Raw genomic sequence first — 17,762 nt, forward strand, 5'->3', positions numbered from 1 at the left:
TCTGAACCTTACACTTTTATCATTTCTGTGAGTCTACTTTTGCACGTTCACCTCTTTAAATGCTCGTTAATGATTTTATAAAACGAGCCCCACAGTTTAGCCACAAGGCTAGCCATGTCTGCGGTTTATGGTTAAGGAACTAAACAAGAACCTCTTTGCTATAAGATTCTTTAACCGGACGTGAACCATCGGGTCCTTCAGATTTTGGCTGTTAACATGTTCTTTATTAGCTATTAATATTATGTCTAAAATTTCTATGCATGGTTTGCTTTTTCCATACAGGCGTCAACAACGACCAGTGGACAAAAAGGACGAAACCCCACGAAAGAAGGTGGTTGATGACAAACCTGACAACTGGGACCTCATTGATGTTGAAGTCCCCTATTGTCGATGAGGGCTAGCCTGACAAACGTTCTTTTTGCTGGTCAAGAGGGTACAATCTTGCACCTTGATGCTATGTGCATTTTGACAACTAATGACTTGGATTTTGCCTTTAAAAAGAATTTGCACAAATACTAGTGTTAGTTGTAACGATATAACGGTCTCGTGCTATATCTAGGTTTATATTTTTTGGGTATGTCTAAGTAACCAGTATTTGATAGTTGATCGCATCGGTTTGTATTAATCCTGGTAGTTTATTGGTATTTGGCCTCATCCTGGAAACTGTTGTTTTGATGCTAAGAAATCTTTTACCAAACAAGATTCTTAACTTTCTTTAAAATATTTAGTCATAAAAAATGCATAGTTTACTCAAAACCTAAAACTCCTTTGTGGTAAATTTGTTTGGGAAATTTTGGAGCTCGTTTGATAAGCGAATTTTGAGCTTCATATACTGAGTTTGACTACTTTCGCGAGCCTAAACGAGCCAATCATTTAGATAAATATGATAATTTGTATTTGTATTTTTAATGATATAGTTACATCATAAGTACTGCTGCATATAAAATTTTGACCTCTTGCTATATGGACTGTTAAATGTTAATACTTTCAACCCTTTAAGTCCTCCAGACATCCTTGATTCCAGCCAAATTGAGAGCTCTATTTCAGACTTAACACACTACAGCCTTAGTTGGCACATTGGGCACTGAATCTCTAGTGAAATTCGCCATGTGGAAGCTTTAGAGACTACACATGTGCCAAAGAATTAGACACCAAGAGCCTAACCAACGTGGCATCACTTAGAGCCTAGGCGATGAGGGTTAGGATAGGCACCAAAGGAGCCTAACAAGTTGGGCACCATTTCAGCCTAGGCGCTGAATGTTAGGAACCATTTCATCCTGCACCCATTGAGCCTAATTGGTCAGACAACACCATATCCCAACCTGCACCAATCGAGCCTAATTTCTCGGTTGTAAAATTCCAGCTCATATTGGAATTCGAGTTAAACTCAGGCTTGGCTCATGAACAACTCTAGTGTCTCTGGATTCTAAGAAGGTTATGTGGCAAAATCTCATTGGTTGTGGGTCTAAATAGGTTGGGAATTATTTCCTCCTGCCTATTATAAGAATTTTAAAGTCAAAGATGCCTATTTTTGTAACTATCCCAAACCTATTAGATATTTAATATGTTTAATTAACATAAAGTCCTTTTCATGTTCCAGAAAATGACCTTGTATCTACTATCTACTAAGCATGCCGTTAACATTAATTTAAATACACTGTACCAATCATCAACATTAAATTAAGCACACTATGTACAAAACATCAAGAATACAAGAAAATACTTAATTTAACAAATAACAAAGATCCATCACTACTCACTTTCACCAAGGGGTTATCAATAGACCATGCCAATGCCATCAGTGAAAGTTATCTGATTCGTAGCGTACATTATTCATCCGCAAAAAACACTAACGAAAGACGAAACAAATTTTAACTGTTCATTGACAAACTTGTATCAGACAATAATACTAGAGGTAACAAATTCTTGAAGCTCAGCATTGTTCTCAAACTTCTGCATATTATCTTCATTCATCACAACCCATGCTTCAATCCCATCATCTTTTAAAGAATCTACAAAAATGACAGCGTTTTCATCGGCAAAATCAGCACAACTAACCCAAACCGGCTTTCCCCATCCGAAATCACCTTCGTTAAACGCAAATCGGCACCAACTCGCAAACCTGAAAACCCCTACACCCTCCTGAATCATAAACTTTCTTATTTCTCTAAAATTACCTCTAGCAATCTCGAAACCTTTCTTGCTCATTAGACTCTTCACATACGCACTATCAATCTTGTTAAACGAGTCCCTCAACTTCACCACACGAGTAGCCATGCTCGCGGTTCGTTCGGCTTCTGCACTCGACATTTGAAAAAGATTGCCGAGTTGGTGATCTTGTAACATAGGTTCCATTTTCCTCCTCAAGTTAATCGAATTGAAAGCCACCGAGACTTTACAATCACCTAAAGCCGTGGTCCCACACTTCCAAATGAAAGCGGTCAACACCTCGACCCTGGTCGGGTTCATGTCATGATCTTTCACCGCTTCGTGTTTCAGTTTGTTTATAGCTAACGAACTGAACACGAACCTCTTTGTCACAAGATTCTTAAACCGGACAACTGTCAGATCCTTCGGGTTTCGACCGAACTCACACGACTCCACTGGAGGGAACAACACCGCCGAGTCAAGAACCGGACCATGAATCGGGGTCTGGGTCTCTGACCCTTTAGCCAATGTGAACCAGTGGCTCACAAATGATGAAATACTACAAGCATCACCTATCCTATGTGACATGGACACACCGACCACAATGCCACCACAATCAAACAAGTTAACTTGAATAACCAACTGATCATCCACATGTGATGAATCCACCTTCACGAGTTTATTCAAATATTCGATAACCGGACTCTTGATTACGTCTAAAAGGCTGGATTCGACTTGGGCTACCAAGAACTCAACCCCTTGATCGGTGCAGTCAACCGTGTTTTTATTCTTGGCTAATCTTCCTGCCAAAGGGTAGTAATGAGTCAATGTTTTAGAGAGTGATGTTTTAAGTTTGGTGGTTATTTCGCGTTGCGTTGTGGTGGTTGACTCATCATGTGAGTAGTAGAGTATGACTGGGATGTAATATGGTGGAATTTGTTGATCTATGAAGGAGAACTTGTAGGTTTTGAGGTTACAAGGAGTTGGAGAAGATGGTGCAATAAGCTCCTTAGAAAGAATAGTAACCTTCATGTTTAGGCTTAAAAGAGTAAGTTTTATTTTCTTGCAGGTGTGTGTGTGAAACCTTAAAATGGCAAATATATGGTTTCATGTGTAAAAGCTTTGTTTTTATGGGAAGAAAACATATCTAAAGACAAGTGATTCTGAGTTTGGCACTTACAAGGCAAGATGTGGTGCTTTTTATGGGTAGCACATTACTAAACCTTTATGTAGAATCTCTATACATATTTTAATGACACAGTGTGCAAGCATGAAAGCTGACAGTAAAATTATTAACTTTAAGGGTCAGAGAAATATGTAATAAGGCTTCTTGCTAAAGGGATATATGTAAAAATCTCGTATAATTATATGTTGACTAGAAGCATCTTCTTGCATTATTAGACCATTAAATCTGAAAACACTAATGAGATATCACATAGGAAAAAGAAACTCATTTATCAAAATAACATAAAATATCCATCCAATAAATTTCCACATAACATCAAAATACATTGTCACATCATCACTATTTTTTAACTACTTATCTCTCTTTCTATATATATTTTATACCAAAAGGGTATACAAGGACTCCGCTATCTAGTTTTCTTGTTTTTGGCTAAGAACCACACTCTACATGCGGGGTACAAAAACGAGTTCCATGATAGTAAAACCGGATGATGTGGCTTTTTTTTGGGCTAGAAATGTCCAATACCCACCCATTGTGGGACGCGCTTTAGTATTACTTTCATTTACATGGAGTTACAACGATTGTTTCTATTGTATTACTTGTATTGCATATTTGTTTTCTAACTAGTGTTAGAAATTACATAGATGGAATTCATTGTTCACTAGAACGTAAGACACGAGAATGAGCAAGGAATGCAATGTATATAAACTAGACTAAACAACAATTTTTATCTTTTAAACATTGTCAAATTATAGATTGGGTGTTTGGGTCCTTTGAAAGAATCACTTTCACTCGCTTAATATTATATAGTATATAGCATACTCAACCACCACCTGCAACTATCGTCTAAGACACCACCCACTCCAAAGCTGCAACCAAAGTCACGTTGCCGATTTCTTCTCATTAGCCACCGACAGGTCATTTTTACCACCATATACCACCCCCCTCCCCGTCCTAGAGCCACCCATGCTCACCAGACGTAGCTGGAGAGAAAAGGGAATGCAATTATTGACGAGACGTTTTTGACTTTGTCATGAATCTGCTTTGAATGCCTTTAAAGAAATATGTATTCATAAAAAAACTAGTAACCCCCCCCCCCCCTTCTTAAAAAATAAAATTAAATTAAGACATAAATAAAATTAATAATTTGTCTTATGCTATACAAAGATTCTTGAACAATATTCAATTGTTCTTGACTTCTTGATGTCCTTGATCAAGTACAACCCCCGTTATCGCCCAAAACAACCCTTTTTTCCATTTTATTTTAAAGGCTAAAGAAGTAATCTTTTATTTTAAGATTCATTTATTGTCATTATTAGTTATATATCACCATTTTATAAGAGCCTAGACAACAAATCCTATATCAAAGAAACACATGAAAACCACATTAACCTGCCAAAAGCCACGAAGACGTATTCTACACAATCAACTATCTAAATTCTAAACCCTAACATTTGACCACTCATAGCAAACAATATTATAATATTATATGTTTTACCCGCAAGAGATTTGAGGCTTTCTTTTTCTTGTTTGAGTGTAGACTTTTAACTTTTAAGGAAGTCATCCATAATGGAATAACTTATTTTCTATTCTTGTCGGATTAACTGAACCAGTTTGATACGATATCTCATACTCTTTTATCAATTGAACCAATTTTGCATCTCGGTTTCACATCATAAATCATTCTATCTGCCATCTCTTTAAGTTGTTCATTGGTTATATCCTTATTGGATTCTCTTATCTTATCAACTAATTATCGACTCTTTGACAACCATACTATTAATTCAAAGCTTCACGTATGTTGAGTAAGTTTATAACAAATACTTATATATCTCATGACCAATGGCAATCACATTTGTTTTGTATGAACATCAATTCATTTATAGAAAATAAAAACAAGGGCAATTACATTACCCCTATTAAAATACAAAGAAATAATAACTTTTATTTTAATTTTTCTTATTCTAATTATAAGTGATAATTAGTTTTGGTTTTTTGTAATTATATATTTTTATACTTTTATAAATAGTTGATTCGCATTACAAAATATATAGTGAATTTTCATTTACTCTATTCAGTTTTATAATTTTCGTTTTATAATTTTATTTATTTATTAATTTCTGTTTGTAGTTACTTTTAGACATGAAGTGATCGGATCTTAACAAAACTAGTATAATCGAATCCATAAATCAGCAACTTGGTTTGATCGATGTAGTCACAAGATTAAAACCGAAGAAATCATAAACAATAAGAAAAGGGGATGAGAAGATCCAATGGCGAAGCTTGGAAGAAAGTAGGAGATACGACAAGAAGATCAAACTCACATCTATCATATTAGTTATCCCCCCTTGTTCTCCTCCGCTTCGTTATACCATGACTCATGTCTCATGAGACCTTTCAGCTTGTTGGGCCGTCTTAACCAGGCTAATTATGGCTTGAGTCCGGTTCATAAAAAGACATGTTTTTGGTATTTTTTTTATGTTATTTTATTGTTCATCATTCAAGACCAAATTTAATGTGTTGGTTATTATTTATGGACAAAAATGAAAGACTATATAACCTCGTTCGCATACTAGGATATGAATAAGTGAATAACTATAGAAAGTATAACAAGAATGCACATACCTAACTTTAACATTTATCGACTACTTAATTACTTATTATCTTATACTATTATTATATTCGAGATAGACAAATAACGGATTTCCAAAAATTGTCCATCCTAGTAGGATCTAAAATGGCGTTACGAGCCAATCCAAACTCTCAAAATATTAAGCTCGGATTGTGAGTAACTTTACAAACGAGCTTGTTTTGTTGCTAATACTATTCTAGCGAAAAAAATATTGTGGTATAGCATGTTTGCGATGAAACAACATTTGAGACAAAACACTTTTAGGATGGATTTGCAACTATGGTTTAGGGCGTATTTAAGACGGTGGCATTGCTGGCAAAATTCCCTCTATTTTATGTGCTATCTTGTTTACAAATATATATAAAATCCTACAAAAATATAAACAACAAGGGTCAGGTTAAACGTACCCCACTCCCTTGCTATCCATACATCCCCCTTGAACTTTCATTTCCCCTTAACATTTGTAATTGACATGTTAGTCTCTATTATTTTATTTTATAATTCTCTCAAAATATCAAATAAAAAACTATTAAATATTTATTTTTGTTTTACTGTGTTTATATATTTTTGTTATTGTTTTATTATTTTATTTCTTTAAGATCTTATCAAAAGTTTGTTTATTTTTTTTACACGTATTAAAAAGTACTGCATGTTTTCTCTAGAGTTTTTGTTTTCTTATTTTTTCTATAAAATGTATTAAAAACAATTTGATTTTATTTGTTAGGTTTGGATACATGAGATTAATGTTATCTGAGAAAAGAATCAATTTTTTTTATCAAGTTGTATGTTATTTAACCTTTTTATTTATAAAAAATAATATTATTTTAATAAAAAAAATGTAACCAATCTCTTAATTTAAAAAAAACGCTCTCCAAAAAGATTAAAACAGGTATAGAAAAAAAAACATTTTTTTAAAACAAGAAAAACAACGTTTTTCATATAAGAATAAAAACATTTTTCTAAGTAACAAAAAATATATTTTTATTAAAGGCTTTTAAATATACATAAAAGGGTAAATAGAAAAAAAATTGTTAAATAAAAATAGAAAAAAATGCTTTTATAAAAACAATAATGATAATAAAAGATAAAAAAATGACAAAAGAAACAACAAAAATGTCTAAATCGTATTAATGTAAAATTTGAAGTAGGGGATATGTTTAGTAAAAATAAATGAGAGGGGGTACATTTAGCAACACCCACTTGATGCAACAATTACTATATTCTTGTTTACAAATATATCTATATCTAAAATCCTACCCAAAAATCTATAAATACTCAAATTTTACTACATTTTTTTTTTGAAAATTGACTTTCATTAAAAACAAACACAAACAACGACTATCACCAAGACGGAGAAAGACGCCGAAAACCAAAAACCAAAAACAACAATCACGTTACATCAAATAAACACCATCTTTTCCAATCCACTACCCCTAACTTAGATCTATTGTACGAACAATATGCAACAATTATTTTTAAAACACAATCTTCAAACAAAACATGTTATAAACACATTACAACAAAATTCAATCTAACAAGACATGTTTTTACCCCTTCTCACTTTTGCATTTTCTTCTATTTGGTACTAAAAAGTGGGAGAGAAATCAAGGCAATGTGTACATAACGTATAGGTGCAACTGCATGAACAACAAAATACAACGATAATCAATATAAAAAAACAAATATGATCGAACTCTTTTATAGAATTCAAAAAAATCATTGAGATTCAAAACACTAACAATCACTCCAACTTGCACACTTTTTTTCAAGAGCGGTTTAATCTACCACAAATATGACCAAATTGTTCACACCGGTACTCGAACCCCCATCCTCTTGAGAAGAGGCGACACTTTACGCAACTTTTAGATACAGCTAAGTCAAAGACCCGTTAGTTCTAGCTTGTATACACATGCAAAAAGCATTGTTCATAGGATGACAAACTATATTTTCATCTCCATTTAAAAAACTTATTTTTTTTTATAAATTAAAAGAATATTATTTAACTAAAAAGAAGGATCCAGTTACAACAGAGAGGCAGGTAAGCGGGCAACAAGCTGCGCCGCCATCCCCTTTTGAATGGCAAAACCGATCCATTAGTTTTCGTTGCATAGAACAAATATAAACGTTCCACACAAGTTAATAATGAGCTATCTTTGTTTTTTAAAGTACATAATATACAGAAAACTGTAATAGGTAAGACTTCATTCATATAGGTTCTTAAACATTGCAAAGATCTCACAAATTCATTGGAATTTCATCATAAATCCGTAACAAAATTATGTAATTAATGGTCAAAGCTAGTGAATTAAGGTCAAAACATAATCAATTAGGGTAATAACATAGTCCATTTTGGTCAAATTTTTAATAAAGTAGGTCAATCATGGACAAACATTTTACTAAGTTTAAGTCGATATCGGTGAAACATAATATAGATGGACATAATTACGGTAATGGGTTATAAATGGTCAAACATAGAGGTGGCAATGAGAGTGAGTTGGGTTGGATTTGGGTTAAGAGTCAGGATGGGTATAAGGTCAGGATGGATTTTTAAAACAGAGGGTTAGGATGGATATGGGTCAAGATGGGTAAAGCTAACTCATCTTGACCCAAGTTAAGGTTGACATACAAAGGGTTTTAAAAACTCCTCAAAAAAATATTCAAAAAAACTATTAAAAAAATAATAATTCAAAATATAAAATAACTAAAAATTTTTCCCGGTCATCCTCGTTCATTAAAAAAAAACTCGTTTTGTACTGGTGCAGGTTTGAGTCTTTCGGGGTTTTTTTTTCCGGTTCGGTTTTGTTTTTCTTTTAATTTCGGTCGGTTTCGGTATTTGCTCGGTTTCAATGATTTCGGTTTCGATTTCTCAGTTTTTCGCTTTTAGTGTTGTTTTTTTTCATCAGTTTTTTCGGTTTCATTTCGTTTTTTTTGTTTCGATTCATTTTGTTTTATTTTAGTCGGTTACGTTTCAGTTTTTTTTGTTTCGTTTTGGTAAGCTTTTTGATTGCATTTCGCTTTTCTTTGTTTCGTTTTGGTCAGTTTTTCGGTGTCATATCGGTTTTTTTGTATCGTTTTGGTCGTTTTTCTATTTCGGTTTCGTTCGTTTCAGTTTTTTTGTTTCGTTTTAGTCGGTTCGGTGTTTTTGATTCGTTTTGATCCGGTTTTTAAATTGCATTTAGTTTTTTTATGTTTCCTTTTGGTCAGCTTTTCGGTTTCAATTCAGTTTTTTTGTTTCGTTTAAGTTGTTTTTCTATTTCAGTTCAGTTTCGTTTCAGTCGTTTTTCTATTTCAGTTCAGTTTCGTTTCGTTTTTTTGTTTCGTTTTGGTCGGTTCAGTGTTTTTGTTTTGGCAGCTTTTCAGTACATTTCGCTTTTTTTGTTTCATTTTAGTCGTTTTTCTATTCCGGTTCAGTTTCGTTTTGGTTTTTTTGTTTCGTTTTGATCGTTTTTCTATTCCAGTTCAGTTTCGTTTCGATTTTGTTGTTTCGTTTTGGTTGTTTTTCTATTTCAGTTTAGTTTCGTTTCGGTTTTTTTGTTTCGTTTTGGTCGGTTCGGTGTTTTTGTTTTGTTTTGGTCAACTTTTCATTTGCATTTCGCTTTTTTTTTTTGTTTTGTTTTGGTCAACTTTTCGGTTTCATATCGGTTTTTTTGTTTCGTTTTGTTCGTTTTTCTATTTCGATTCAGTCGATTCGGTGTTTTTGTTTAGTTTTGGTTAGCTTTTCGGTTGCATTTCGCTTTTTTGTTTCGTTTTGGTCAGTTTTTCGGTTTCATTCCGGTTTTTTGTGTTTCGTTTTGGTCGTTTTTCTATTTCGGTTCAGTTTCATTTTTGTTTATTTGTTTCGGTTTAGTCGGCTCGAGATTTTTGTTTCGTTTTGATCGTTTTTTGGGTTTCGGATGAGTTTTGTTTCGCACGTGATAGTCTGGGTATTTTGAATTAGATAAAATTTGGATAACTTGGATATTTTGTTTTGACCCATTTTAACCTATAAATAAAATTCACTTGTATATTTCCAACCCATCCTGACCCACTTGAAGAATTTTTATAATCCATCCTAACCCATCTTACTTTTAAAGTTTATCCATCTTGACCCAAAACAATCCATTTGGGTTGGGTTTGCCACCCTTAGTCAAACATGATCAAAATTGGTCAATGAAGGTCAAACACAGAGATAATTGATTGTATAATCATGATGGATCCTATATAACCAACTATAACTTTGTTTTACTAATTATGACCATATTGACCAATTATAGATATGATTGTTAAAGATTAATCATGTTTAACCAACTATAAGTCTATAACCATGACACACCAAGATTAACAATGTATGGTTGGCCGGTTATGATCATGATTTACAATGTTTGACCAATTATAACCATGGCCCAATGCAAAAGAAGTGTATAAGCTTCTAATTTGACCCTTTTGTAACTGTTTGAAATTGTTAACGGAAAACTCATGGGATCCGTCAATATCATGCTAGCCAATGGGATAAGATAAATAACTATGTGCACCGAACAAGTTGCCATCATGAAAACATGACATGCAACTAGTGGATGCCTATTCGAACATAGACAAAGGCAAAACAAGTGTATTAATTTCTTACTTCAACATAAATTAAATTGGAGGCGAGAAGGATGTGTACCGCATGCTCGCATAACACATAGAGTTAATTGATAAGATATAGCAATGGCATCATCATATTTTGGAATTTTTACACGAAATTTAACGTTGGATTTGTGAACGATAATTTTTGTGGCAACATTAACGGAAAAATGTGTCACCGATGTCATTTGCAATGGCTTATTTCGTCACAAACTATTTTCTTTACAAGTTACTAGAAGAAATAATCTCAAATCAGTCGCTAAGTTAGCGACCGAATGAGGAAGTCACAAATTCCGTATCGTAGACTGTACATGATATTCCGTCTCTAATTAGTTTTTCTTTAACAAATGTTATTCCTATTATACTTTGCACCAGTAATGCTACTCATTTGCCCATATTTAAACCTAAGACATTCCCTCTAAGAGGCTAGTGATTCTACGAAGTAACAAGTCTTTCAATTTAACGACATGATTATATTAAACAAAACAATCTTCAGGTAGTAAACATTTGTTTCCTTCTATCATTTCTTATTTTGGTCGTTATATTAGGTTTTAAATAATTCTAACTATCACCTTTTGTTCGCTTCAAGTCTCAACTAACAAATAGGCTGGCGACAGTCTCATCTTTTAACATGTTTGTTGAATTGCTTCCAACGGTTCACGACTAACGGAAGTGTAAACCCGTTAGACTCCGGTCACTGGAAAATCGTTATCGGTCGGAAAACTTCTTTTTTCGCTGTAAAACTCAACCTTTTCATCCCAAACCTCTTTGAAACTTTAGATCGGACCTTTAGAAACTTTTTTTTAGTAAAAACCTCAATTATTGAGGTCTTCGAAACCCTAAGTGGTAAGTCGCTGCAAAACGTTTTCTGCTGGAAAACCCGTTTTCAAGTGAAAATTGTTGGTGGTGGTGTTCAGATAGTGGTGGTCAACGGTGGTGTTCAAGGTGTTCACATGGTGGTTGTCGGTCTGTCGACGATGTTTAGGTGGTGGTGGTCAGCGGTGGTGTTCAAGAGGTGGTGGTGTTTAGGTTGAGTTTTCCGACAAAAAAGTAGTTTTCCGGCAAAAAACGTTTTTCCAGCGGCCGGTTACGCTTCTGTTAGTCGTGGATCGTCGGAAGAAAACATGTTAAAGGGTGAGACTGTCACCAGCCATTTCATTAGTTAAGATCAGCAACAACTAAAAAGTGATAGTTGAGATCTTTAAAACAAATATACCATTTATTAATAGCAAAACATAGCTTAGTTTTTATATTACCAATTTAAAAACATAACTTCACTTGAATACCAAATGTTATTTAACTCTCACCCCCAAAATCAACACTCTCACCACTGATATTGGATGCTACATCTCCATGATTAGAGATGAGTTCTTCGTGATCTTATTCAAGTACTAGCTAAGGTTTTATTAGATGCAAGGAAATCCAGATCAGGAAATGTGTCAAATCCAGAACTTAACATTTCCAGCACGAAACCGCGACGATCGGCTTCGATTTCCAACCGAGAACCAAACAACCTTTCTCTTCCACAATAGTGTACCCTTTAGAAATATCAAGTTTTTCAAGCCATTGTTTCGTTTGATTTGTCGTTTTAATCGGTGTACCTTGGAACCCAGCCCGGCTCATTCGACGCCTCCATTGATCCACCCGCTCGTGCCTTTCCACCCGGTTTGGCCCTTCACAACTCACAATGTTCTTGATTTCCTCCGAAAAGTAAAATTGCTCGATTTTTGCTCGTTTAGTGTCATATTTTGGTAACATTGCATCAAGTGAGTCGAAAATGGCTGAATAATAATGTAGTGCTTCCATAAACCGTCCTAGGAAGAACGGTCCATTATGGTTCGAGTCTTGTTCCACAAGGATCAAGACTTTCGGGGAAAGTTCGTGGATTATTTGGAGAACCGAGTTTAACGCACCTCGGCTCTCTTTTACGACACAATGAAGTTGGAGAATACTGTTTACCGCTAAGACTTCATTTTTGTAGGTCTTAATGTCCTCGGGTTTAAGGGTCTCCAAACTACTTTCCACAATAGAAAACTCGAAATCTATGCCTTTTTCTAAGGCATAGACTTCTAGTTCGTTACCAATGGTAACAAACTGGTTAACAAAAGGACCAACTGCAACTGCAGTGATCCTTAGGCGGCGTGGGGTCCGTGTCTGACTCAGATTTTGAATCAACCCACGCCATTGGTGTCCTTGTTGTAGACCTAGCGTCATTCCTAGGTCCACAACGTGAACATTCTTCTCTCCCTCAAAGGCTTCCAGTATTATTTCGTTCGCAACAAAGTGACTAAACTTAATGTGTAGGCATGTCTCGTAAACAAGTCGTAACGCCTCTTCCTTTTTTTGTAACGCAATTGTGTTCATGTTTTTCGCAGGGGCTACCAGCCCAACTGCACCAAGCGGTTGCATTGATGCTAGTCGGTCTGTGAGCCCCTGCATAAAACATGACGCCACCCTTTGGAAAGACGTCCCAAAAACAAGAGCATTGCTACGAAGCTCAGCCAACAAATTCGATGCATGCACTTTATCACGACACGCAACTGCCTCCGCACAAGACATAAGTAATCGGACAAGATGTGTCCCGTCCCTATTTCCTTCATCTTCAAAACTCCCGTCCTGAGAAACCGCATCCTCAATGGCCTCGGCTGCCAAGTATCTTTGTGTATACGTTAAAACATGGTCACGAAACCGAAGTTTTGGTAAGCTGTTTGTACTGTCACTTCTATGGATTGCCACATTACTTGTATCGAACAACCCGCGATCGCTTAAACTTGATTCAGGCATGCTTTTCGATCGTTTTATCATCTTGTTTGACAAACATCCAACCTGCCAAAAATTCGGATTATCAAAAACCGACAAATTATGTCGAGGATATAACGATGACATCGAAAGATCTTGACTATCATACTCTTCATCACGAAAAACGTCTAGTTTTCGTTTGTTTCCGCCATGTTCGAGTCTTGGATCGGTTCCAATGACACCCTTTTTAACATGATTAAGAAATTGTTCATTGTAAAGTGGTTTTGTCAATAGACCAGGAGCCATTTAGGGTTTTCTTTTTGTGTTTGAAGTTCAAATTAGACTCCAAAAGGCTCTGACCAAACCATAAGCATAGTATTGTGGACTTATATAGACACAAAATGTTCTTGATATTGTCGATTTAATAACAATAAAGGTACATGTATTATAAAAAAAGTGTGAACATAGGAATGATTGTTGGCTTATTCATTTGTCTTTTGGACAGGAATTATATGCTTGCATTGTTCAACCATATTGCTCCTAAAATGTCCCCAAGGTATAGGGATCACGAGCTGTATGTTATATTATTGGTAATAACTTAATTTATTGGTTGTATCTTTAAATTGGGTTATTGCTTGTGAATTGAGGTATTTCATTGTTTATAGGTTTTGGTACACTCGTAATCTCAACCAAATAATTTAGACAATTCGAGAACTAGCGTATAAGTTTTTGTTGTGAAAATAGTACCCAAAATAAACGGATGATTTGTGTTTTGTATGTCACAAATCATCACATTGTTTGGTTCAAATAAAACAATGTTTAATGAAATAGTATGTCAGTTTAACGGTTAAAATAGTTGACGGTTAATTTTGGTTTGCCAATAGTGGCGTCAGTCATATGATTGTCATCACTAATACACGTTCCTATTAAAAACAAGGTTCGTGTTAGTTGCATTATTCTGGATTATTGTTGATTTCGTGCAATCAAATCATTTAGCTTTTATGGGTACATGAACCCATATACGACAGAAGATAAAAATCGTGTCATAGTGTCATACATATAAACGTACATAAACATGACACAAATATTTTCAATAAAGTTATATACGTTTCATTAAAAGGGAGTTCACGATAGAGTATCTTTTTTATATTATAAGCTATAGCTAATGACGGTACAAGGGCAAACCAAACCGAATTAATACCGTTCCAACAATATCGGTACCATGCGAATTCCGACTGGAACACATCAGTATTGGAATCTGAACTACTATTAATGATATTCGTATTTATGGTTTTATATTGATGTAAAGATGTAAAAATGTATGACATCCCTTTGGCATATCATAATTTTTTTTGGTTTTTCTTTCTTCCCTTTGAGATACTAGCACCGGAACTGCATACGCATATATATATATATATATATATATATATACACACACTTTAGTGAACCGATACCGACCAATTTATATAGTGGTCTCCCTAACATGCCTCCCAGACACCACGACCTCTCTATATATATGTGGACTTTTTTCTCTCTATATATATACGTTTAAATGACTTCCAAGCATTTCAATAGTGATTCATGTGTTTATATAGAAAAGAAAGGTTCATTTCATGATATATACATATGTTCTAGTATCAACCTAGCTAATTAATAAGTTTTGTATTTCAGAGTATTGGAATGTCATGAAATTTCATGTACTAGCTACTTACATGCAAATTAAAAAAAATCATCATCATCATCATCATACTCAGTATATCCCACCAATAGCAAAGCTATGGTAGAGTCTAAGGTGGGTAAAATGTAGACAACCTTACCTCTACCCCATAGGGATAAAGAGGCTGCTTCCGGTGAGACCTCCGGCTCGATAGTAGTTTTGCATCAAGCCTTGGACAAAAGGCACATAGCACTCAGTCATCAGGAGACCGGCTGATTGGTGCATGTACGCTTGTCTTTCGCCTATCAAGGCCACCACATGATGTCTGATTAACCTTCCGCCACTTTTAACGTTATTTTCACGAGATTAGTAAAATAACGTCAAAATTAAAGAAAATGGATGACACAATAGCTAGTCAACATTGTGTAGATACTGAATATTTATTAGGGAAAATTCCCAAAATGATCCAAAATAGGAAAGAGAAAAAAAATGATCCAAAAAGAATCCAAATTCTCAAAATAACCCATGAAATTTGTACTGAGCCGACACATTGGTAATATAACAACAGGATTTTCCAACCAATGAAAACTTGACACTTGGATAGTTTCTGACATTTCCGACGAGATTTTTAAAAATCTTGGGGTTTTCGTCCATATTTCTAATTTAAATCATTTTGTAAAAAACAATCTCTCCAGACGGTTTTTTATGTTTCTTATCTGGTCCGTTCAAATTAATTTTTTCTTGTTTTGAACGAATTTCGTCTTCCAAGTTTATATTCTCATGGTTCTTATCTGGTAAGTTCAAATCCTATATTATTCCTATATCTATATCTTATTGTTTTGCCATTTACCACCATATCTATATCAATATTCGTCTTCCAAGTTCCTATATCTATATCTTCTTGTTTTTCATATTCACAACTTCCATCATCATTGTTTTGCCATTTACCACTATAAAAAACTACAATATTATCAAATTTCATCAAACCTAATTAAAACCTAACTAGAAATGTAGTTGAACTTGAAGATGAAAATAGAAGGAGGAAGAAGATGAAAATGGAAGGTGGAAGAAGATGAAAATAAAAATATTAGATTAAATTGATAATTTAATTTAAGAAAGTGGGTCCACCTAAAACTTAATTAAAAATATAGTCGGAGTAGACGGAATATTCAAAGACTTAGTAGGTCGAGACGAAATACTAAAAATCCTATCATTCGAGATGATATTAAACTTTTAAAACTTACCAGATAAGAACCATGAGAATATGAACTTGGAAGACGAAATTCGTTCAAAATGCGTATTGGAAGACGAAATTCAAAAAGCTCTTTTTTCAAGAATAACTTAATTTGAACGAACCAGATAAGAAACATAAAAAAACCGTCTGAAGAGACTGTTTTTTACAAAATGATTTAAATTAGAAATATGGACGAAAACTCCAAGATTTTTAAAAATCTCGTCGGAAATGTCAGAAACTTTACAAGTATCAAGTTTTCATTGGTTGGAAAATCCCGTCGGTTATATTACCAATGTGTCGACCCAGTACAAATTTCATGGGTTATTTTGGGAATTTGGATTCTTTTTGGATCATTTTTTCTCTCTCTCCTATTTTAGGTTATTTTAGAAATTTTCCCTTTCACAACGTTTTGTTATATGATATATACGGAAAAGTTAATACACGATCACAAATCGTTTATCACATTAATTTATGTCTGGGTTAATTAAAGTAAAGTCTGATACGCAATTAACAGAAGATATGAGAATGTTAACCCGCATATCTAGTGGCTAGAATGATGATTTTTTCTTAACATTGTTATTTATCTATAAGACAATAACACATCAAAATCTTCTGTAACTTTTATCAGTTTCTAAATATTATTTTTCCATCGTTTTAAGCAAAATATCAACAACTTTTAAATTATTATTTTGACGGAACTCTTTTTGAAACAGTCAAAGTTACAAGAAACTCATCGATTTTTCACTTAGTATGAATAAATTATACGATTCCACAATGATGCGCTTAAATGTAATTATCATTGATTCCCATATATATTTTTATTATACATGTAAAAAACCATTTATTTAAATGTAATGATCACGACTTTCTTGTTCTGTAGAGAATCTAACATGCCTTTTTAACTTTACTATCGTTGGTCAGAAAAAGAAAACAGTTAAATGCTTGAATTTTAAATACATCCTAATAATGATATTGTTATCATTGGTAGAAAGAGGGTATTTAAACCATGATCCTCGGTCATCGGTGTGATGTTGCATGATGTAGATTAATGATGGAATAAATACAGTGGGTGAAAACCGAGCCGTAGCGCTCAATTTTTTTCCCCATATTTAATACAATGTTATCGAAACAAATACAAACAACACGACAACAAATAAATTTAAACTAACCGGGTTCACGAATCAACAGTGACGGATCTAGGTTGGGCTGTAAATATCCTCTCTTCGGTTTTTGATAGCTTGAAACCGAGCCATTACATCTTCTTCATTTACTTTATCAAACGTTTCTCTTTCGATCGCACAAACTAAAGCATTGTTCAAATACTCATTACCCATTCGATTGCGCAAATCCGTCTTGATAAGCTTCATTTAGAGAAACATCTTTCAACGGTTGCAGTTGCAACCGGTAAAACCAATGCTAGTTTCAATATTCGATAAATCAGAGGAAAAGTTGTGTGTTTTCCGGTTTCCACCATTACACGAGCAAAATCACCCATTCCACCCAGTTTTGCGAATTTAGCATCTTCCTTTAAAGTGTAATAAAAGGTCGTAAGATCACCCGGAAT

The 17,762-nt window shown here is 34.2% G+C and overlaps 1 protein-coding gene and 1 pseudogene across 1 annotated transcript; both read right to left on the reverse strand.

The window, feature by feature from the left end:
- Positions 1 to 1,896: 1,896 nt before the first annotated feature.
- On the reverse strand, positions 1,897 to 3,407 carry LOC143529818 (stemmadenine O-acetyltransferase-like). Its single transcript, XM_077025522.1, has one exon. The coding sequence runs from the start codon at positions 3,178 to 3,180 to the stop codon at positions 1,897 to 1,899; it is 1,284 nt and encodes a 427-aa protein (XP_076881637.1). The 5' UTR covers positions 3,181 to 3,407.
- An 8,411-nt stretch (positions 3,408 to 11,818) lies between these two features.
- LOC143529830 (GRAS family protein RAD1 pseudogene) lies at positions 11,819 to 13,934 on the reverse strand (annotated as a pseudogene).
- Between the last annotated feature and the right edge of the window lie 3,828 nt (positions 13,935 to 17,762).

The sequence above is a fragment of the Bidens hawaiensis genome, unplaced genomic scaffold, assembly GCF_021521415.1.
Source record: "Bidens hawaiensis isolate Kalapana, Puna unplaced genomic scaffold, B.hawaiensis_p1.1 tig00008759_1, whole genome shotgun sequence".
NCBI lineage: Eukaryota > Viridiplantae > Streptophyta > Magnoliopsida > Asterales > Asteraceae > Bidens > Bidens hawaiensis.